Raw genomic sequence first — 25,738 nt, forward strand, 5'->3', positions numbered from 1 at the left:
TATTTTACAGTAAAGAATCATTACAACAATGTTAACTTTATCTAATAATACAAAAATAAGAACTTAGCAATATTCTGAGAAGAAATATTATCATTATTTTAAGTAATTTACCTAAATTTTATTTAAAATGTTTGCCAAAAATTGTGCATCACTGCACAAAAATTTTCATAAAAATTTCTACGTAAAGAAATATAAATGACTACTTTTTCACAATATTAATATTTATAAAATAAAGGTGCAATTACATTTTTTTCCAAACCATGTAATTTATATATTACGTTTTGCCAAAAAAGTGCATCAATATACACAAATAGAAAACCTTTTATAAAAAAATAAATATTTTTTAATGTAAAATTTTTAATGTAAAGAATAAAAATGACTGAAATTCCCTGTAATTTCAATGGGGCTGAATATTATAAAAGTTACATCTCAATACAACTACGCCTTATGGCAAAAAATCTTGCTGACATTCACATCCCTGGTGGTTAAAAACCACAAATACTGGCACCAAAAAAGAGAAAAGCCTTCATTTTTCAGCTTTGCACAGACTGGTGTTTTCACCAAAGTTCTTACTGAGAAAAAAAACATTACGCTACCCAAATAATTCTTGATATCAGTGCATTTTATAAAAATAAACTATAAAAAGAAATGCTCAGAAAGAGGTATGTTTCTGCCGAGAGGTTTGTGGTGTGTGGCGCACCACATCAGTAGTTTCATTTCTGAGATGTTGCCTCTTATATTATTGCACAAGAAATATAAATCCCCAAGCAACTCTTGGGCTCTGTTTCAAAGCATAGTGCCCTGCTGTGTACTAACCACAAAAGACACAATAGATAATCCTGCAGAGTTTAGTGCCAAGCCTAATTAAACACTTACTGATGACATTAAATCAATTATTAGCAATGTAGCAGATTAAAATAAGTCATAAACGTCCTGAAAGCATCTAGAATAACTAACTATACAGGCTAACCAGTTAAAACTGATTTTCAAGACCCTGTTCTTCATATACTGACTAATAAAAAAAAAAAAAAAAACAGGGATAAATTGGTGACAAACGACCAAATGAGGAAGGACAAATTTAAAGGGAGTCCTGGGTATAAAGACTTGTATGCCTTAAAGGGATAGTTCACTCAAAAATAAAAATTCTGCCATCGTTTACTCATTCTCCACTTGTTTACAAACCTGTGTGAGTTTTATTGGAGGACGATATATTGAAGAAAGCTGAAAAAAACAAACAAACAGTACTTCCATAGTATTTTTGTTTTTACTATGGATGTTAATGGCTGCTTTTCCCCCCGAACATTCTTCAGAATATCTTTATGTTTAACAGAAGCAGTTCATAAAAGTTTAGCACCACTTGAGTGTGAGGAAATGCACATTTTTGGGTGAACTATCTCTTTAATATAATGTACATCAAGGGTCACCAAACTTGTTCCTGGAGGGCCGGGGTCCTGCAGATTTTAGCTCCAACTCTAAACACACCTGAACAAGCTAATCAAGGTCTTACTAGGTATTCTTGAAACAATCAAGCAGGTGTGTTGAAGCAAGTTGGAGCTAAACCCTGCAGGGACACCGGCCCTCCAGGACCGTGATTGGTGACCCCTGATGTACATGATGTATCTGAATGAAATAAGTAGAAAAAACTATTAAAATCCAAACCATTTATACATATGGACTATGGGAGGTCCCACTATTTTCAATGATGTCACACGGTCTACTGGCACCAACCTGCTACTATTATTAACACAAAACCACTGTGAAAACAAAATACTGATACGATGCCACATTGTGCAGCTTTTAGGCATGATTTTCAGACAAGAAGAAAGCAATCCATGTCTTCACGGTTTCCCAGTGATAAATGAGAAGATGTTTAATAACTTTAACTGCAACTTTGAGGTTAATAACTTTAAATGTGACTTAATGTCTGATGACTTTAACCTAAATAATGTCATGATGACTTTAAATCACACCGACTGAAAGAGTGCACCGGCAGAGACAGATATAATAAGCGCTTATAAATAACTGTTTTTGCTAGTTTACTCCAGTTGGTGACACTGGCTCAGTGGTTAGCACTGACACCTCAAAGCAAGAAAGTCGCTGGTTCCATTCTCGGCTGGGTCAGTTGGCATTTCTGTGTTAAGTTTGCATGTTCTGCCTGTGTTGGTGTGGGTTTCCTCTGGGTGCTCCGGTTCCCCCCACAGTCCAAACACATGTGCTATAGGTGAATTGAATAAACTAAATTGTCCGTAGTGTTTGTGTGTGCATGTGAGAGTGTATGGGTGTTTCCCAGTACTAGGTTGCAGCTGGAAGGGCATCCGCTGTGTAAAATATATGCTGGATAAGTTGGTGGTTCATTCCACTGTGGCGACCCCTGATGAATAAAGGGACTAAGCCGAAGGAAAATGAATGAATGAATGAGTTTACTCCAGTTAGTTTACTCCGAGGCAGACGTTGACACGAGTCTCTTCTTTCTGCGTTGTGAATCTGGATTTCAGAGAGCATCTGTGGCTCATTGAGGGCATTTATTTGATGTCACACACGTCACATGGTAAATAATGGTACCACCCAGTCCAAAATAAAGGTGCATTTTTTTTTTCTTCCATTGACTTTCTACTACATATTGCACATTCACAATCATCATTCGCATTATGTGAAGGCATACAAGTCTTAAAGTGACAGTTCACCCAAACATGAAAATTCAGTCATCTTTTACTCCCCCTTCACTTGTTTAACACATACAGCGGGGAAAATAAGTATTGAAGATGTCATATTTTGTCCTGAGAAAGAGAACATTTCTAAAGGAGCTGTTGACATGGAATGGGGTATATGCCGAAGCATGCTAGTAGGACTTTGAATTTGCCAGTAACCTGGGTTAATCGTTTCCGGTCAACTGTATGCCAATGCAAAAATCTGCGCATTTAAGGTCTGTTTTCTTTAAAAATCAGACATCTCCACTGGCTGAGTGATATCTGATATAAAGTGGGTCTCAGATTGTACAAGAAGTACTGCATTAAATTACATTTCCCCCACCATGTCTTTATAATATGAGCATTTACTTTACCCCATTATATTCAATAAGCTAGCTTCTGCGCTAGCCTGTCGATTCTGACAGGCGCGTGTGAGTAAACAGCTTTTTTCTCGTTTTACGCTTGAACAACTAAATAAATGATAAAGTTTATTTAACTGAATCTATTTTAATTACATTACAACATCGATGCTGTAAAAGGAGCCGTATAAAGTGGAAAAAAAATTCACAATAACAGGTCACCGGAAGTTTTTATCAGTGTGGGAACAACACTAGCTCGGCATATAACCTATTGAACCAGATTTTGGTAAAAACCTAAACAATACAAACATAAAACAAAAAGAAATCTGAACAATGAGTTGTGTTTAATAACAAAAAAAAATGACAGCAGGAGAAAGTGCTGAACAACTGAAACGTATTTAATACTTTATTTAAAAGGCGTTTTTTGGTGCTGCAGCTTAAAGACGTCTCTCATATGGAGAATGAAGTCACATGCATTACTCAGGTGTGAGTTTCTCACAGACGTCAACAGAGTGTCAAAATCTTGATGCTTCTGTGGGTCTCGTCTATCAAATCTGAGCTTTATTTTGTATTGTCTATTGGATTGGAGTCAGGGGGTTGGCTGGGCCATTCTACAGCTTGATTTATTGTGTTTTGTATCATTGCCTTGCTGAAATGTCCACTCTGGTTTCATCTTCATCCTCCTGCTACTGTAGATGTTGGACTGAAGCAGCTGATATTCATTTACACTGAGGAAGAGCAGAGGATGGCTGAAGAACTACTGAGAGATTTCAGCTGCTGTCTGGGCTTTCACTGCCGAACTACACCTCCCTTTCTTCATTTGTTCAATACTTTTTCCCTGCGTCATTTCATTTTATTACACAAGTTAATTTGTAAACTAATTAGATTTGCTTTCTTTGCATATACAGATTTCTTTGGTTGTTACCAACATCCAGGGAAAATTCAGCACCACCTTTAGAAATATGTTTTCTGAGAAAAATGGTGGTGTTTAATACTCATTTTCTCCGTTGTATGTGACTTTCATTCCTATATTAAACACAAAAAGAAGATATTTCGAAAAAAGCTGCAACCATTGAGTTCTATAGTATTTGTTTTATAGAAGTCAATGGTTAAAGGTTTCCAGTTCCTTCAAAAAATACCTTCTACTGTGTTTAGCAGAACAAAATAAACTCAAAGGTTTTTGAAACCACATGAGGGTGAGTAAATAGTGAGAATTAATTAATTTTTTGGCTGAACTATCCCTACTTTCATAGTTCCCTTTAAATATCATTCCTAGACTGTATGCAGTGGTGTAAATTAACACACATGCTCAATGCAAAAGATCAAGGCCTTCAAGAGAGTACAGGTCAAATGGAAGCGAAGCCAGACAGAAAGAAAGAAAGAGGGACAGAAATAAAGGTGAAAAACAAGGCAATCGAAGGCGAGCTCCCATGCTGAATTAGTCAGAGGAGATGCGAGGTTAGCAGCACACTAGCAGACACGTGCGTCTCCAACTCACCTAAACTGTTGTTTTCCTTTATGCTTTTCTCCTGCAGCTGCTCTAACCGGACTGGAAAATGACAACGAGAACATTTGGGATGACCAGAAATTAAAAGCTGAAAGATGCTCCTCCTCAACCTCACTCATCCTTGTGGTTACTGAGAAACGAATGCGTTTCGCTGTCAAGCCGGAGCGTGAAATAACATGCATTGTGTTTTACCTTGCAAGGCTGTCAGTCTCTCATTGGTGAAGTCGTTGTCCGCCTGCAGAGCTTCGATTCGAGCCTGAAGCGCCTGTTCCTTCTCCTCCATCTCCTCGATCCGCATCTGCAGCTCTTTCTTCTCATTTAGGCCTTTCTGCGTGAGCTCCTCATGTTTATCCTCCGCCAACTAAACACAGACATTTTTTTCAGCATAATTTTATAATGTTTACAAGAATTACGAGGACAGCACAAACTCTTGATCAATACAAAACATTGTCCTCGATTATAACAATGATCACATCACTTCTTTGCAAAGTACAGTTGAAGTCAGAATTATTAGCCCTCCCGTTTATTTTTCCCTCAATTTCTGTTTAACTGTTTAAAGGCTTAATTAGGTTAATTAGGGAAGTTATGGTAATTAGGCAAGTCATAGTAAAAAAGTGGTTTATTCTGTAGACAATCGAAAAATAATATTGCTGAAGGGGGCTAATAATATTGACCTTAAAATGGGTTTAAAACAATTAAAAACTGCTTTTATTCTAGCCGAAATAAACCAAATAAGACTTTCTCCAGAAGAAAAAATATTATAGGAAATACTGTGAAAAATTCCTGAATCTGTTAAACATCATTTGTGAAATATTTGAGGGCAAATAAGATTTATTTCATCTGTATAGGCAGATCTAAATCTTTTTTGCATGATTTCCATTTTTAATCTTTTAGCTGCCAATGTTAGGTACTTGCTCAGCTAATTTCAGTATATTTTATATTTCTCTTAAACCATTACATAATCTTATGATTGTTTTTGATACACATTAATTGTGTCTTAAAATAACTTATTCTTATGGCGTATTTTACTTGTAGTCTGGATATGTTTTGGTGGTACAATTCTTATGATTATGATTTGTTTTACTTTTTTATTCATTCTTTTTGAAGTGTAGTCTGCGATGTTTATTGTTTGTTCATCCAGGACTTCAGGATTACAAACCTCAAGTGGTTTTCCTGATAAAAAAGGTTTAAATAAAAAAAAATGTATTTAATTATATGGGAAGAGTTTAGCAAAAATAGATTTTCTGAAATTTTGTTTTATGCAATTGAACTCAATGCTCATTTTAAGAATATGATTTCAGACAATTACTTAAACTCCAGTTTTAGTCATTTCCATGAACCAAGTTTTTTACTCTTCAATGCACAACACAAAAACATGACATTTGAATTATATGTTATTATCACTATTATTAATAATAATAATAATAAATATAATCATTACAATTATTGTTTTATTATTATATACAATTATTACTTGTATATTATATATATATATATATTTTTTTTTTTTAATTTTTTTTTTATTATGTGTATATATATATATATATACTATGTGTATATATATACTATGTGTATATATATACTATGTGTATATATATATATATATATATATATATATATATATATATATATATATATATATATATATATATATATTATGTGTGTGTATATATATATATATATATATATATATATATATATATATATATATACATACACGTATATATATATATACGTATATATATATACGTATATATACGTATATATATATATACGTATATATACGTATATATATATACGTATATATATACGTATATATATATATACGTATATATATATACGTATATATATATATATACGTATATATATATACGTATATATATATATATATATATATATATATATATATATATATATATATATATATATAAATATTCAAACAAAATTGTGCTGGCAAGAATTATGTATTTTTCATAAATCAGGTAAAAGTATAAACTGATTGCCAACTTTCACAAATGTGTTTTTTGTGCTTATTCATGTTTTAGTGAGCATGTGTGTGTTTTTTTTGTGTGTGTGTGTATGAAAATGTATCTTGGGGCATAGGAAGAAGCATACAAATCAGATTATCTGATAGAATTAGGATATTTGACAAAAAAAAATGTGGAGACAAGCAAGGGAAAAAAGAAAAAAGAAATAATGAATATTTGAGGTAGGGCTGGGCGCTAAAATATCATTATTTATTGACCGAACACCACTGTCAATATTGATAAAAAAAAAAAAAAGATTCGGGATGAATCGCTATAGTTTTATTAAAATGAGGCTGCTGAGCACACGCCTTGGAAGCAATGCCAATAAGCTTAGAGTGTAAGTTTGTCATTTCCAATGGAGGCGTGCATGACGCGCACATAGGAGCGACGTGCACATGTTGTGCAAGCGGCGCACACACAAAGCACATGGTGAAGGAAAGCACACGCTCGCGATATCACTTCAGGTCAAAATAACAACACATGTGAAAATGTGCGCCGTATAGCAGCAGTGAGGAGATTGGAAATAAAAAAGGATGTAAAGATGTCGCCAGAGTGGCTTTTTGGTTTCTTTTCTTGTGCATCCCAGCCACCAGCTCCCCATCTGATGTATGAATGTAGTTGAATGTAGTCATTCAACTTCACAATTTATAATGTTGCAATATGTATTTGAGTAATGATAGTTAGTTTGATTATCATAATTTGTGTTGTTGACAGAAATTGAAGTTTACTGTATCATTTTTATTCACACCTTACAGATGTTGATCCACCTTAAAGTTTGATTGGATTGTTCAGCATTTACACTTTACCATTGCACACACTTTGTAACATATTATTTATCAAGTTTAAAAGTCTATCACTTTGTTTATGTTTATTTTATTATAAAGAGATTAGATATTTAGTTTAAATATTTTTGTTTTTGACTATTAAAGCTATTTGCCGTAGTAATGTTGGTAAATTAAAGTGGTTAAAAAAATTCCTAATATTCATAACTGTAATGTTAAAAAAAATATTTAATAATTATCGATATCAAGCGATATGAAACATGATATTGTTATGATTTTTTGGCCCTAATTTGAGGTTAGACAATTTAGGTGTAACCATTTGCTATACACATAAATCTCACTTCTTTAAGTGATAAAGTAAATGGTTTTGTGTAACTATCCTAGATAACTATATAGTTCACCCTATAAACACTCTGCTTTTATTCTTAAATGTAATAACATGGAAAAATAATTATGGAAAGTGATGTACAAGTCAACTTGAATTGAAACAAAGTGAATTTAGAGCAGATTTAATGTGCGAAAACAGACATGCCTTGATCTTTTCTGTCAGATCCTTGATTTCATTGACGGCTCCGTTGTATTTGTTAGCGAGTTCTCTGAGCTCCTCCTGTGTGCGTTCGTTCATCTCTTTCAGGTGTGTGCACTCGTCTTCTGTGTTACTCAAACTCCTCTGGAAGACAAAAACAGACCAATGATGATGCATATCACTGTGCAAGTCTGAAACCACCTTTACCATGGTAAAATCCTCATGCAAAGACTTGAAATGCATCGGCTGCAATTGCTAAGCCCTGCAGTGTCCCTTTACCACCCATCAGTTCTCAGCTTTCTGAAGAGCAATTATGTATTTTTTTTAATCATGACTATTCTCAATCAGTATTAATGCTGGGCACTTTACCTGTGGCGGCATTTAAAGATTCAAAGGCATTTTTCAAATATGTTTGCATGTACAAGATTTGTTGAAATGAAGGTTACATGAAAGATCATTTCATAAAGCATTTCAAAGTAAATTCACACATTCATTGCTATTTTACCTGTCAGTGCCCAAGTTTTAATTTTCCCAAAGTTTATACAAGTAGAGCGCAACACTTAATTAGATTGAGGGGTATTCAATTATGGATATGATTTATGATTTATGCCATACAACAAAGAACTGTTCATCTTTAACAGGTTAAGAGATGCATAAGGAATCACTTTAATGTTGTTCTGTAACTTTGCAATAATTTCAATGCGTGTATGATTTCATTTGATTTTATTGTCGTGTGTGTGACTTTGAAATTTCATTTGTGTGTATTCATTTATTTATTTATTACATATTTATTGCCACATCAGCAACTTATGGCTATTTCGTGGCCAAATGGATATACATTAAACTATTACATGATAAAAACAAATTTGTATTATATAAAAAATAAATAAATAAATAAATTACTTAGACAAATATATAAAATAAAAATAGATAAAATTTACTAAATATTTATTCAAAGTTAAATATGGTTTTTCAGTTCTATTATTGATAAAAAATGTAAAACTCTTCCTGGTGGTACGTTTTTAAAAATGTCCATCACAGTACTCTCCTTATAAAAATCCTGTCTAACGGAATTTAAACTTCTACATTCCAACAAAATATGTTTGATGGTGAGAGCAGTCTGGCAGATATTACATTTAGGTGATTCTTCGTCATTTAATAAATATGAATGTGTCAACCTAGAATGTCCAATTCGACATCTGGTATAGACCGTCTGATCATGCCTGGTGTCAAAATTATAATTAGCTAAATGTCTTTCATTTATTTTCGGGTTAATTTCATGTAATTTGTTGTTGATGCAGTTGTCCCATTCTCTTTGCCATGTTTCGTTTATGTACAAATTGATGGTGGGTTTCAAATCATCCGGAGGAATTAAACATTCGGTCACATTAAAGGAGACAGCCTTTTTTGCAGCTTCATCTGCCAGTTCATTTCCACGTAGTCCCATATGACCTGGAATCCAACAGAAGATAATGTTGAACTTCTGGTTTTCTAGTGCTGTCAAAATCATGGACATTATGGGGTGATCATCCTTAGAAGTTTCAAGAGCTTGAAGACAGGATTTGGAATCTGTGCAGATTAAAAAGTTATGATGCTGTGTCCTTTCCATTTGATCCAAAGCCATATTTATTGCATAAGCTTCTGCTGTGTAAATTGAACTTTCTGTGTGTATTCATTATTTACTTTTAATTGTAATTTACCATTTGTTGTAATGGAACTGTTCTGTTATTGTTTTTTTATTATTCGCATTATTATGATTATTATTTAAACAGAGGCTTTAAATAAGCTTTATGCCTCTTTCTGCACATTATGGCTTATTTTTTGTTGTTTTATTCCTATATTTTGCAAACTTGTGCAAAATAAAAGAAATAAAGTGTATTGTTTTCATTGTTTTGTTACATGTAATGAGCATATTAGAATGATTTCTGAATGATCATTGATATCAGTCACCTATAATGCAATTCAAAAGCATAAATTAAAATGATTTTTACAGTCTGAAAGTGATTCCAGTAATATTTTCTCTGTTTCTCATGTCATCATTTAGATGTGTTGTGGACTCTCAGATTATTAAAACTTTATAATAATGGTCCTTTAGGACTAAAATGATCTGTTTTATTCATTGATTTTTACCTCGACCTCAGACAGCTTTCTGACCACCTCGATCTTCTCCTGAAGGACCCGCCTCAGGGACTCTTTGGCTGTCGTCTCATAATTATGTTTGTCCTCTGTTAAGGCTACAAGCTCCTTTCGGATACCGTCTTCGGTTTGGTTCTGAAAAAACACACAGTCATGAGCACAAACTGTATTTCAGTAAGCACTCAAAGCAGAAACTCCCAATGACACTTTTTTTTTTCATAAGCAAAACTATTCACTTTCTAGTCCTCCACAAACATATTTTTATAAAGATCCAAGGACAAATTATATTTCAATCTTTTATAGCAAATTTGGTAATGGCTCTAAAAAACACATCAGAGGTTGCTTGGAGTATAGATTTGCAATATGAACTCACAGATTTAGATGCAGCCAGATGTGTGTCAAAGCCCATGTCTATTAACACTAGATTTAAACTGACTTAATACAACTGGGTAATGCGTACTTATGTCACACAAGAAAAATAAAATAAATTTAACCCAAACATCCCAGATATACGTTTCAAATGTCAAATGTCAAACATATACAGCAACATTCTTTCACTTTCTCAGGCAGTGTGAGGTGATTAAGACCTTCTGGCATGAAATTATAAAATTAATTACCTCAATTATCTCAAAACTAATTCCATTTACCCCTGAAATATGTGCTTTTTGGGCTTATTTCCAGTAAGATTGTCATTACCAGGTAGGGTTGCACAATATATTGTATCAGCGTTAATATTGCAATGTGTGAATCTGCAATAGTCACGTCACAGTATCCGCAATGTCATGTTGGGATTAATACATGACTTAATATAATAGGTCCTAATAGTGTGAAAGAATTTAATTGAACTTGTTTTTAAGTTCTGCGATTAATATTAAGCTATTTTAAACCATCTAGGCACAACAGAAATGATCAAACTTGCCACTTTAAGAAAGATGAATTGTGTTTAATTATTTGTGCAATGAAGACTGCACTATTATTTTACATTTGATTGTTGTGTTTTTGAACCTCAATGCTAGTAGACTACACCTAAAACCGCTGTTTATTTCATTTATATCTAAAGTTTTCATCTGTGCTTTGTTATTTTGTATATTTTAGTATAATTTAGTATATTTTATGCAGATGCACTAAAAAAATCATCCCAATTAATGTAAAATTATGATTTTTTTCTAAATAATTACTCAAGTCATCTTATGAAATTATATTCATTCTGCAATATACAGTTGAAGTCAGAATTATTAGCCCCTGAATTATTAGCCCCCGTTTATTAACAGAGAGAAGCTTTTTTTCTAATCATAATAGTTTTATTAACTCATTTCTAATAACGGATTTATTTTATCTTTGCCATGATGACAGTAAATAATATTTTACTGGATATTTTTAAGACACTTTTATACAACTTAGTGACATTTAAAGCCTTAACTAGGTTAATTAGGTTAACTAGGCAGGTTGGGCTAATTAGGCAAGTTAATGTATAACGATGGTTTGTTCTGTAGACTATTGAAAAATAAATTTGCTTAAATACGCTAATAATTTAGACCTTAAAATGGATAAAAAAAAATTTAAAACTGCTTTTATTCAAGCCGAAAAAAACAAATAAGACCGTCTCCTGAAGAAAAAATATTATCAGACATACTGTGAAAATTTCCTTGCTCTGCTCTCCAAAATCTAATAAATCTGACTTCAACTGTACATCACAGAAAAATGAAAGATCACAACATTGTTTTTATTTTCTAATATTGTACAGCCCTATTACAAGGTTATCAAATTAAAATGATCGATGTAATATTGTAAGATGTTTGACAGCATTCTATTGGAATATTAAAGAAAGTCCATTGACTATTGGCACATTACATTGCACTGGAAAGAATAATAATCTACAGTATTAGGGCCAAACTGAAAGACTACCATAAAGTCTGAGATCTGTTTATACAGTTTCTGTAACATCCTTAATAATAATTTTGTGTTAACTTGCATATCCCTGTTTCACAAAAGAAAAAGAAATGAAAAATGAATCTAGCCTTACTTTTGAATATGCTTGCAACTGATTCCCCATCACCTCCAATCTAGAGAGTAACCGGTCCTCATCGATTAAAGCCTGTAGAGTCAAAAAAACAGAGTTGTTATATTTATAAAAAGGAATTATCATGGAATAAGCAGTCATAACTGTAACATATGTTGAGTGCTATTAAACGTCATATGCATTGAATGCACAGTGTGTGGGAAAATAACATGTTTTTGATTCATACCAAATTGTGCATTACACCAAATACACAAAACATAATATTTTTTAACGTCATGTGTGACTCTGGAACACAAAAGTAATTAGTAATATAAACATATTTAGAGTAGTAGTTAAGAATACGCTGCGTAATAGAACAACATAAAAAATACAGAAAATAGAAATTATATTATTATTTCAGAAAATTACAGATTGTGTCTCTTTCTATTATATACATTGAAATTATTATAAATATAGAACAGCATGTAAATCATTAATATATTTATTACCAATTTAAAGCATGTGATCCTGGAGCACAAAACCTGTTATAAGTTCAATGGGTCAAAATGATCAATTTTACGTTTATGCCAAAAAACATTAGAAAATTAAGGAAATATCATATTCCATCAAGATGTTTGTGAATGTCCACCGTAAATATATCCAAACTTAATTTTTATTTAGTAATATGCATTTCTAAGAACTTTATAGGGAATTTTCAAAATAAATAAATGAATTGATTGATTATTTAATTAATTAATCCCACATTTTTAAATAATTGCATCTCAGACAAATATTTTTAAAGGTGCTATATGCAAGTTTTTGACTCTTCTAAAGCATAAAAATACCACAATACGTTTGCAGATATTTAAGAAACATGCTAAGTGAGCATTCTTGTTTATCTGAAAACAATGCTGAAGATATTCTGCTTTGAAAATGTGTGTTACGTGCTGGAACGCTGTCTTTGTTTTGGTCATTGATCCCGCCCACAGCCAGTTTAGCCATTTAAATTTGCCTTGATGGAAAACAGTGCATTTCATTCATTCATTCATTCATTCAGGAAGGCTCTCAAAGCAGGCGTCCGTGACCGAAATGCAACCTCAGGTGGACAGTAGCAGACTCCGAAATGAGACGCAGATTCAGAGTTCCACATGAGGTTATTAATTAGCAAATAATATAAATATTAAACATTAGGTGAGCAAATTTGCAGTGATGAGCAATTTTGCTGTTTGCACCGGACGAAACACGACAGAAATTTAAATCTAGAAGCACAGAATATGCACTCACTCACGAAATCGTAAGGTTTACAATCTAATTAATACATATTAACCCTTATCAACATTATTAAATGTAGATGCTGAAGTCACAGTTCTAAAGTTTCATTTCAGACGGGTTATTTTATTTGAGGTGAACTATCTGAGGTTTTGTTGAGGTGAACTAACTGCTTCTGCTTTCAGGATGTGTCAATAAATGTCATGTAAAATGGCATTCAAACTCACATTGTTAGCATTTAACACTGAATAAAGCACATGAGGTGTACCTGAGGTGATCATTGTCAGTTTACTGTTGTTCACCTGTGAGAAATAGAAGCCATTTCTAATACATCAATTTCAGGTGTTGGTTGCGACAAAAACTCCCATTAATAAGGAAAATATTCCTTCTTTCGCGTGCCTTTGCTTTTACATACAACATGATTTAAATTAGCCTTTAGGCTCGATAGTCAGACTCGCTCCTGTTGGTCCTCAATTTGGCAACCTGTGCTTGCGTTTGTTTTGATCCAGGAATGCAATACCTAGTTCAACCACTGGGTGTCAAACTTACATACTGCACCTTTAAGAAACCATACATTAATGGAAAACTTATTTATTCAGCTTTCAGGTCATGTATAAATTATAATGTAGGTTTATAAGTTTGCTTAATATGTTTATAGCTTTCAAGTCATGTATAAATGTATATGTATAAAGGGTAAAAATTATACCCTTATGCATAGTTTTGTGGTCACATCTTATTTGTGCAGTCTCCATTAACATTTGATGATGTACCTGCCAGCTGCTCTCTGACGCCTCCTGTGTGCTGGCCAGCAGCCTCTGCAGTGTGGCCAACTTCTGCTCCAGCATCTGCTCTCTGTGTAAGGCCTCCTGAAGGACACAACATCAGCACTTTTATATCATGCCTGCACGCTTCTGCTGGTATCTGGCATGTTTTAGGGTCACAGCAAAGACAAACTAAATTTACCTACATAATTTTTGTTACAATTAATTTCCCCATAAAATAAAAGCTGCTGTTTTTAAAGTTATCTTCATCTTAAATGAAAATGCATCAGTTTCCACAAATATACTGAGCAGTACAATTGATTTAACTACTGATGATGACGATGATCATCATAAATTATTATTAATGTTATTATTATTACTACTATTTCTACTATTGTAATTACTACTACTACTACTACTACTACTACTACTACTACTACTATGATTATTATAATTACTACTACTATTATTATTACTACTACTATTACTACTACTACTACTACTAATAATAATAATAATAACAATAATAATACATAATTATAGAGCAAATCAACATATTTCAGGGATGTCTGAAGGATTAAGTGACATACTGAAAATTTAAATTTGGCATTAAATAAAAAAAATTAAATTCAATCAATTCAAAACACATTTTTATGATTTAATAATCATTTAAATAATCATCTTAATTTATAATAATATTTTATAATAATATTTTTTTATATGTATGGAAAAAAAACTAAGAAACAACTTGAAAATATTTAGTTTTTATATATTTATTAGATATATGGTCATTTTAGGGCACATTTTATTTTCCGCCAGAAAACGTCAACTGATCAGAATCACTGATTATTTTGTTTATTTGTTGTGATTGAAATTAAAATAAGGGGGTTAAAAAAATATTAGTTTTATAGAAAATAAGTTCTGGTCTTGTGTTGTCTAACAAAAGAACATTAACATGTCTGCACTTTTTTTATTATGTTAAAAAAATGCTCTAAATGGCAACGCTTTATTTTAAAATTCTAAGAAAATGCAGCATCTTCACAATTAGAAAGATAATATATTTAAATTCAAAAGATATGGACCCTTTTCACAAGACTGTTATAACACATTTAACGGTCATCCTTCAAAGTTTTTAATATTTAGATTTTTAAAAATCATAAACATTAATATGCATTGACCTATGTTGAATAACATCTTTGCGTCAAATAACAAAAAAAAACAATTACTGCTTGTGCGAGGTGTTTCTAACGCAGCGTCTATGTGGAGAGTAAATTTGATGTTATTCTCTCGTCTGCCTGCCTTCATCAGTCTCACACTATTATTTTCCTTTTTCTTAAACTCTTGATAACACCATCTTGGCGTTTTTCTGTTATTACTTAAGCAAATAGGATTATAAAAAAATGATTTGTTGTACTCTCCCATTCACTGCGCTCTAAGTTTACCAACGATGATGACTTCTGCTGCTAAACCTGCTGAGAAACCCAGAAATGTGAAAAGGGTCTATTGCAAAAAAATTACAATCTACAAAATGTCAACTAAATGTTATATGTTTTATAATTCTTTTGATTTTTTTCTGCTTATTACAATTTTACGTAATATTTTTCCACAAATTAATTTGGGTCTGCTAATTTTTGGACTGTGATCTTCAGTTATTTAGTTAGATAAGTTCCAGTTTTGGCTTCGCTACTGACTAATCTAATATATATATCCATATATTATATGTTTATATATTATTGTAAAGCATCCTACAGAAAATATGAATTTTTAGAGGTGAACTCATTTATGTTGAGCACTCTTTCAGGTCAAGGCCAGTTCATCGATTGCACACATATTAGATGGCCAGGAGAGGTCAGTGTCGCTCCATACCTGCAGGTACTGGGAGAGCTGAAACAGTTCCTGAGAATACATACTGGGAGTACTTGCAGACACCTGCATGACAAGACAATAAAATGAAAGAGAAATTTCAGCACACAGAATTTCTGCTTCACAGCCACTGCTACATTGAGCATCTTTTCACACGCTGTCCTTGATGGATCTGAATGAGCCCAGTTTTATTCAAAAGCAGTTTCCAAAAGAAACTGAAACATCTGAAAAAACGAAAACTCGCTAATAACCTTGAATGATCTCAGTCTGGCTTGAATAGGAGCCTTGTTCACTGCTTGAATTGAATTGCCTCATTGCTAACATTTGTATCCACAGTGATCCAAACAGTGAAATCGTGACTCAAGTTTTGCTGCGCTTATTGAATCCACATGAGGAGACGCTCCCATAGTGTGGAGCAGAAGGATAGAGTATTTTTACATTGGCCCTGTCAGATGCTGCAGTCAGATATAGAAGTGCTATATACATCTGGACATAGACACGAGGTTTAACCCTTGTGTATTTTTCAAATTGACTACCCTTTGGTTATGTTGGTGGCCGTTTTTGCCCCATTGACTTCCATTACAACCACATTATTTGATCGCAAAGACCATTAGATGACACCATATAATCGTGCATTCGTCATTCTTGGTGGTTTTCCTCATTGGGAAGAGGTGAAATGTGTCATTTGTAACGTTGATCATAAATTGTCAGCATTAATCCTTTAGATAGGCCTGGGCGAAAAAGGTTTCTGGCTTTTATATGGATTTCTATGGCGTAAAACAGCAGATTATAGTGTGTGTGTGCAGAAATACACTTACTGTGTTTACTATATTTTGAGAGCTGAGAGGTTAATTTGATTTTCTCACATATATCAAGGTAAGTGTGCAAAGGTCTCTCTCTCACATACACAAACACACACTAAACTCCATATAAAAGCCAGAAACTAAGCATTTGTTGCACTGCAACTGATGATCAACAGCAAACATTACAAATTTGACCTCTTCCCAACAGGGAAAACCATGGCTTTGCAATCAAAAAATGTGATTATAATGGAAGTCAATGGGGCAAAAACAGCCCCCAACATAATGAAAGAGGAGTCAATTTGCCCAGTGTTTTGAGATCATGAAAAATTCAAAGCGTTTTGTTAAAATATGTGTCATCTGTATCAGCTGGCTTGTCAATTGCGTTTCATTGTAGAATGGCTAAATGAGGATCCAAACTCAGTTTGGCTTGATCTTGAATCCTCGCAGTCTAAATACCCTTTAAAAAAAATTTACTATTTGTTGTCAATCCCAAATTAAAAAGAACATTATACCACAGTCCCTTAGTGCGTAACACTCTTAAGGCATGGCGGTTCATCCAAAGATTGGAAGATAGAATTGACACAACCTCCCCTCTTCTACCAACTTTGAATGACCCAGAGTTTTTACCAAGTACTCTAGATCATGGCTTCAATCTTTGGCCAGCCTGTGGTATATGTATAATGGAAAATCTTTTTGAGGAGGGAAACTTACTGCCTTTTGAAACTATTGTTTCAAAATTTAATTTACCAAGACAACATTTCTTCAGATTCCTGCAAATTAGAGATTACATATTTAAGAACACCACACTTACTTCTAAATACTCATTTACAATAATTGAGAAAATTCTATTAAATCCCCCTAAACAAAAAACTGATTTCTTTTTTCTATAAGTCTCTGTCCTCTTATAACACTGTTTGTAACTCCCATCTCAAATCAATTTGGGGAAAAGAGCTTGGGGTGGATATTTTGGAGGAAGAATGGATCTCTGATTTGGTCTCTAGCCAATAAGCTTTCAGTTTGCAATAGGGCAAGAGCCATTCAACTCAGGATCCTTCATAGAATTCATATCACACCTCAATTAAGACACAAATTCAATGCAACCCACTCACCTCTATGCCTTAAATGCAAATCAAATATAGGGGATTATATTCATTGCATATGGGACTGTCAGGTGATTCAGGCCTAATGGAGCAGAATCGTAGCCCAAATAAATAACATTTTTGGTCTGGACATAGATATAAACCCTCTGTCCCTTCTCCTGGGTTTTCCTTGCAAACTAATTACGAACAAGTATGGACAACGACTCTTCTGCCTGTTAACTTTTGCTGCCAGGAAGAACATTTTGATGTCATGGATCAATGATAAGCCCCCTTGCATAAAAGGATGGCATTCAATAACTCAAGAGATTATTCCCCTGGAATACTTAACATGTCTTAGCCACTCCACAACTGATGCATTTATTCGCACTTGGACACCATATCTGGACAATATAAACCTTGCTTTATGTGACATTTTGAAACTCGGAATGACATGATGTCCGTATAGACATTCATTCAGGTGTACTTTGTTTTCATCAAACTTCTCACTCGTCCTACCATATTGTAATATTCGTAACATAATAGCTAATGGCTCAGGCCATATGTATATTTTAATATATGCAGTTACGTTTTGTGTCAGGGATTTTATGTTGTGTTTGTATTTTTGTTTTGTGTATGTCTAAAAGGAAAAAAAAAACAAATAAAAACATGTTCAAAAAAAAATATATATATATATACACGTGTCAAAATAAGATTTGTCAGCAAAAATCCTTTCATTTGCTGAAACAGAGAAAGTTGTGGCCAAATTAAGACTCAAAAATCACCCCAAAGGTGATGAAAAAACAACGCCGACAGCACACAAAGGTTAAGAGTGCAGCAGTGAATTCTAAATATCCTTCCAAATTGAAATAAATTAATAAATTAAGCACTCATGGAAATGTCAACAATCTTTGGTTTGCTTTTCAGTTAGTTGCAAACATTTAAATGAACTTCACATAGGAGATCAATGCAATGCGATTGAAGAAACTGCTGGTCTCTGCACTAATATGAAACAAACTGAAACATAATAATAATATACACCTGTAATCTGTTTAGTGACGAGTAGAGGACCCAGATCATGTGACAAACTTGCTTTGGTCAAAAATATAAATTAGAATATCACTAACTGTACATAAATCATAGGATTAGAAATACCTTCAAATAAAATAACTCCAAATATGAAATAAAATAAAAAAATATGACTCCAAGAAAGAGGGAGGCCGGTTCATCCACATTGTCCTCATTAAAGCAGATGCAGAGCGGTGATGTAATGATTTACACATGCAGGATTTGGTCATCGCAGATGCAGATGATGTCAACACTGTGGGACTCATCAGCAATTACTCATTTTATGTCAATTGTTTTTCCAAACCCATCTGCCGAATCCCTTCAATCTCGAATCCCATTTTTAAGAAAGTGACTAAATGTGTAAATGTTTTATTTTAAGGAAAGCAATGTAAAAGTGTAACATGATTTTTGCTTATTTACATTTACATGTAGTCATTTAGCAGACGCTTTTGTCTAAAGCAACTTACAGTCTTAAAAGTCTAAGAAGCAAAGCATTAGTAATGTTTTTTTTGAGAGAGAGAGAGAGAGAGGGCACAGTTAGTGGTATAGCCAGAGAGGCAGTTACAGATTAGGAAGGAAAGTGGAGACTAAACAGTTGAGTTTTTAGTCGTTTCTTGAAGACAGCAAGTGACTCTGCTGTTCTGATGTAGTTAGGGAGTTCATTCCACCAACTGGGCAGATTGAATGTGAGAGTTCGGGAAAGGGATTTCTTCCCTCTTTGGGATGGAACAACGAGGCGACGTTCATTCACAGAACCCAAGTTTCTGGAGGGCACATAAATCTGCAGAAGTGAGAGCAGATAAGAAGGAGCAAAGCCAGAGGTCGCTTTGTAAGCAAACATCAGAGCTTTGAATTTGAAGCGAGCAGCAACTGGCAGCCAGTGCAAACGGGTGAGTAGCGGAGTGACATGTGCTCTTTTGTTCAATTGCTCATTTTGCAAGATTAAGATTTTTTATATATGACTTTGAAAAGTAACTTCTGGATTCTTATGTTCAATTGTTTTGCATATACAATGTCTACCCAGAAGCAAAAAGTAAATGTTGAAATGAATGCAATAAAAACCTAAATCAAAAAAGCCATGCTAAACTAATCAAAAAGAATAGAATTTTTAATGTTGCATTTGTTACAAAAAACTAATTCTATAATATTATATAAAAAAAACTTTTAAAATAATTAATTCATTCATTTTCTTTTCGGCTTAGTCTCTTGATTAATCAGGGGTCGCCACAGCGGAATGAACCGCCAACGTATCTAGCACATGTTTTACCCAGCGGACGCCCTTCCAGCTGCAACCCATCACTGGGAAACATTCATACACACTCATTCCCTCATTTATTCGGGACTCTGGCATGAATAGGCAGAGTGATCTGTGTGGTATAATGGCGTCGACAAACTTGGTTGGTAAAAAAGTTGCACAACCAACAGTACCTGAGGTTTTCAGTAAAATTACTAAGTACAAACGTGAAAGCAAAAGATTGAAGCAGTGTACTGACGCTGTGACACGTTACCTGATAGATTCAAAAGAGCGAAGAATTGTTAGATGGAGAAAACATTAAATAAATATTACCTTTAACAACTATAGTGAGACGCGATCCAGCACTACATCCTTGAAAAACTGTCTGATGTGCACTGCTCTCTGGTGTTTTGTGCTCAAAGCAAGCACAAAACGGGCGGGGCGGAGGATCGCGATGCCGGCTCAGCATCGTGATGTCTATCGGCCATCAGTGATGGACGATGGCATCGTCTATCGACCCAACCCTAAACTGCACGGCTAATTGTAGAAGTAACCTAAAATACCCTATATGAGGTTTTTTAAGCCAAAAATGTTAGAATATTAAGAAAACTTTCCATGTTTCATGAAGACATGTTGTAAATTTCCTCCTATAAATACATCAAATTTGATACAATGAAAAAAAAATTGGCATCACATTATTAATTTTACAGGTATTTTTTTTTATCAAATAAATGCAGATAAGACCTCTTTTTTAAAACATTTTTTAAATGCTGACCTTAACTTTTAAGTTGTACTGTACTTCAGAAACCCACCAGACTTTAAACAGGCCAATACATACAGTATAGTTATGTGAATTGTGATGCGGCGCATGTTTTAATGAGGCTGAGATCTCATCAACATGCATGCAGTCAGCAATATATATATATATTTGTATAGTGCTTTTCACAATAAATATTCCAAATCAGTTTTACAAAAGGTGCATGTTATTATTACATTACAGTCAAAATTAGAGAAGTTAAGGAGTTTCAATTTTTTTTCAATTCAATTCACCTTTATTTGTATAGCGCTTATACAATGTAGATTGTGTCAAAGCAGCTTCACATAAAAGATCATAGAAAATAGGAACAGTGTAGTTCAGTTTGTAGTGTTTAAGTTCAGTTCAGTTCAGCTCAGTTCAGTGTGGTTTAATAATCACTACTGAGAGTCCAAATATTGAAGAGCAAATCCAACGATGCGCAGCTCTACAGATCCTGAACCATGCAAGCCAGAGGCGACAGCGGAGAGGGAAAAAAAACTTCACTAATTGGCAAAAGTGAAGAAAAAAAAACCTTGGGAGAAACCAGGCTCAGTTGGGCACGACCATTTTAATTTCTCCGCTGGCCAAATGTCATGTGCAGAGCTGCAGTCTCAGTGGCGGAGGCTTGAAGCTGGCCTCAGCGAAGAGTCGTCTGTCCCTGGAGCATCACAGGAATCAGTCTAGTTGTGTTTAGAATGGACACTATATAAACAATAGTCTGCAGTTATAGCGTTTATAGTATCCTTCCCAAAAGGTGATGTCCATAGGTATAATACATCCTCAATGAAGTGTGTTTGTGTAGCAGTGAATTCCAAACGCACCACAATAGCATTTCTTACATTTATGTTGAAGTACTAATGCTAAAAAGCATGAATATATTCCTTTAACCTTCTAAAGAAAGACACCTCGCCACAAAACTGCACTGTTCCCTGTTTAATCTCCACCTCCAGTCAAACACAGAGGATGAAAACTGCATTATCTAACTTCATCTGGACCTCCTCCAGGACTGCTCACACAAATAGACCATATAAACGCCACACTGAGCCGCGTGGAAACCTCAGATAGCAGCACATTCAAGGCTTCAGCTACTGCAAGGACGTGAAAATCAGAGGCATTCATAAAACAAACAGTATAGCAGAGCTGCACGCTGTCTGATCCACGCTGTTTAAATCTCACACAAGAACATGATCAACTGGAAAGCATTCATTTGTGGCCTGTTTAATTTGGAGTAAAAAACAACCTTACATTATATATATATATATATATATATATATATATATATATATATATATATATATATATATATATATATATATATATATATATATAAACATATATATAAATATATATATATATACATATATAAAAATAAATATGATATATATATCGGGATCGGTGCATGCCTAATCCTTACATCCTATTTATAAAATGCAAGGAAAAGGGTAGTCATGGGTGCTTACCTTATCAATAGCCAGTGGCAGTGGTGCAGGAACAACACTGGAAGAGAAAAAGAAAGAGAGACACTGTTAATAGATTATGGAGAGATTAAATCTACTGACACTATGCATGAGGAAAGTTATGTGCAAATATTTGCGAGCAGACTCACTCTACTGTTTCAACTTTGCACTGTTAATCTTTTACAGTACAGCCCTTTTATAACCTGAAAACATTAGCACACCACATGAGAGATGAGGCTCTGTGATATGGGCCGGCTGGGTGAGCACACTTAGTTTTTGACATTAAAAACTATTAAAATGTCACTGAGGTAAGAGAAATGACATTTCATTTTGAGTTTTTTTTATACCGTGCTATTTGAGCATCACTTATGATTTTAATTAATTTCTTTCTTTATTTATTTGTTTGTTTGTTTATTTATTTATTTATTTGTTTATTTATTTATTTATTTGTTTATTCATTCATTCAATCATTCTATTTTCTGTGCGTATATTTTCCATTTTTTAATCTTCATTGTAGTTTTAGTCATTTTTTTAGCAATCTTTAAAGTTTATTTAATTTCATTGTATTTTTTGTACTTCAATGTAAACTAAATGTTGCTCAAAAATGCAATATGTTATATTTCTATATGGATTTACAGGATTTATTAGGTAGGGCAGAGTTTCCCAACCCTGTTCCTGGAGGCACACCAACAGTACATATTTTGAATGTCTCCCTTATCTGACCCATTAACTTCAGCTTTTGGAGTCTCTTCTGATGTTATGATGAGTTGATTCAGGTGTGTTTGATTAGGGAGAGGTTGAAAATGTGTACTGTTGGTGTGCCTTCAGGAACAGGGTTGGGAAACACTGAGGTAGGAGTTTGAGTAAAATATTAAAGCATCTTTTATTATACAAATATCTGGCAACCTTTTTTTCAAATTAAAATGCAAATATTGTCGTTTAATTTTCAGCTACTGTCATTCAGAGAATTATGAAAACAACAGATGTTTTCAATTGATTTCACAAGATTTCATAACACTCAAACAAAAATTGGTGTTGTGCTGTCTAAAAATGAACACAAACATGTCTGAAAACCTTTTCGCCATGCACAAAAATGCAGTATGTCTCAATATTTTGTTTTAAATTTAGAAGAAATGTCATCATGTTAGTTTGTTATTTTAGACATAATTCTTATTTTAAATTTAGTTTAATTTTGTCATTTAGAAGTTTTTTTTTTACCCATTTAAATCTTTAAAGTCTATTTATTTCATTTGCCATCTAGTAATTGTACACTGTATAACCTAAAAGTGAAAATCACTAAACAAAATAAGTTAGTTTAACTTACAATTTGTAAAAAGTAACTTTGACTTAATGAAAAAGAGTTATGGTGATAATTTAATTTTAATGGTCTACATTTGGCAGATTGAGTTATGAATTAATTAATTATATTTTTTGTGTTAACTAATACCAAGCCATTTGAGAAGCTATATAGTTGTTTGGACTTAATTTGTTCTAAACTGAACTCTTGCCTATTTAATAACTGAACTTAAAATGTTTAAGTTACTAATACTCTAAATGTTTGATGATATCAACACAAATATTTCTATATATAAAGTTTACAGTACTCAAACCATTTTGTTTCAAAACTTAAAAGGTTTCAAACAGTTTGAGTTAACAACTTATCGGGTTTTATAGTGTATGGACTTTGTTTACTGTAAGAAGCCTGATGATTATTCCATTTAAAAACCAAGACAGTGTATTATATAATAAATACAATAAAATAAAATTATCCTCTCATTAATCAACCTATGAAATGCAAGCTCCTATTAAAATGAATATTAAATATTCGCAGACTGATTCCAGCTTTATTACTCCACATCAGCTCAATAGTTGGCAAAGCTGCACTTAAACCCAGTTTCTTGTACTTTAAAGACAAAAAGAGATATGCTGTGGGTTCAAAAGGTCAGCAGTGATACCTGAGGACTTTAAACTCTAGAAAGAAAAACAGAAACGCTCCAGATTTGTTTGTGTAAAATTAACTACATTATCCCAAAAAAAGTTTTTAAAATTAAATAAAAATAAGTACATTTAAAAAATTTGTACGGTGTCCTTGAGTTGTCAGAAAGGTGCCTTTAAATGTATTATTATTATTATTATTAATATTATTATTAAAATATAAAACAAAACCCAAATTTTTGAACTGGAATACTCCGGACTTCTTTGCATAAAATAAAATAAATAATTTTTTTTTTTAATAAAGATACAAAAATAAAAATACAAAATAAAATAAATAATATAGTTTAAATATATAATAAATGTAATAAATAAATATGTAATCAAAAATATTACAGACTTGTTTGCAAATAAAGTAAAACTTAATATAAATAAATAAATTCAATAAAATACAAAACTGTTTGCATAAAATAAAATAAAATTAAATAATTTAAATAAAACGATAAAAAAAAAAATACAATCCAAATATGTAATGAATTAAAACAAAAATGTAATTGAAAAATATTCCAGACTTAAACATAAAATAAAATAAAAAATAAAGAAATAAAACCCAAAACTTGCTCTGAACTCCACAGAAATACTCCAGACTAAAATAAAAATAAAAAAAACTTTACTAAATAAAAAAACATAAATGAATATATACAATAAAAATGCAGCTAGATTAATTAAGATGAAAAAAGAGAAATAGAAAAATAAATAATTAGCCAAAACTAGCTGCACACCATACAAGTTATTTTACAGCATAATCTCCACGCATTTAGGCCATGCTTCAACAACATAATGCAGATATTAACCATATTAATAAGTAAAATGACCATCCTTATACCAGCATTAAACACCTGTTATCTAGGTGAGTGAATTATAAACCATGTAAAAAGAGACATACATATCCAGTTCAGGCCTTAACACAAAATCTTCCTGCTGGACACAATTCACATTTCAATACATCATTAAAGCCCTGCCAATTTGTCTTTTTGGAAAAAGACTTGTTACCTGAATCACACGCAAATCACTTTATAATGCGATATCCATCAGCAGAGCAGACTTCTGACTGTCCTCGTGTCTGTAGTCCTCCAAAATATTATTGTTTCAGGCTCTTTGCAAAGGAACATACTGTCCCACTCTCTTTATAGCACGTCTGAATCCTTAACGCGAAAATCAAAACAGTGAAGTTGTGTTCGCTCCACACAGTTCAACCCAATCCACGCCTCTCCCAGCGGTCAAAGTTCAACTGCTTGTCATGTGATGAAATAAAACACTCCGACGTGCCTCAAACTGAAGATCTTTTAATTTCCACACACAGTGAAACTCGGGCAGGACAATAGTAGCAGAACCTGATCCACTGGCTGTCTGCCCTCATGGCATCTGCTCAGTTACTCGTGCTAAAAAACAAAGC

At 33.1% G+C, this 25,738-nt stretch overlaps 1 protein-coding gene across 1 annotated transcript in view; it reads right to left on the minus strand.

Annotated features, from left to right (window-relative positions):
* slmapa (sarcolemma associated protein a) overlaps positions 1–25,738 on the minus strand; it is a 103,463-nt gene that overhangs the window by 25,725 nt on the left and 52,000 nt on the right. Inside the window, exons 4-10 of the mRNA XM_056468853.1 lie at positions 22,354–22,390; positions 15,920–15,982; positions 14,063–14,158; positions 12,048–12,119; positions 10,019–10,159; positions 7,895–8,032; positions 4,789–4,914 (exon numbers count right to left, since the gene is read on the minus strand). Coding sequence (XP_056324828.1) covers positions 4,789–4,914; positions 7,895–8,032; positions 10,019–10,159; positions 12,048–12,119; positions 14,063–14,158; positions 15,920–15,982; positions 22,354–22,390 — 673 coding nt within the window. The remainder of the gene's footprint in view (positions 1–4,788; positions 4,915–7,894; positions 8,033–10,018; positions 10,160–12,047; positions 12,120–14,062; positions 14,159–15,919; positions 15,983–22,353; positions 22,391–25,738) is intronic.

Source organism: Danio aesculapii, chromosome 11, assembly GCF_903798145.1.
Source record: "Danio aesculapii chromosome 11, fDanAes4.1, whole genome shotgun sequence".
Classification (NCBI taxonomy): domain Eukaryota; kingdom Metazoa; phylum Chordata; class Actinopteri; order Cypriniformes; family Danionidae; genus Danio; species Danio aesculapii.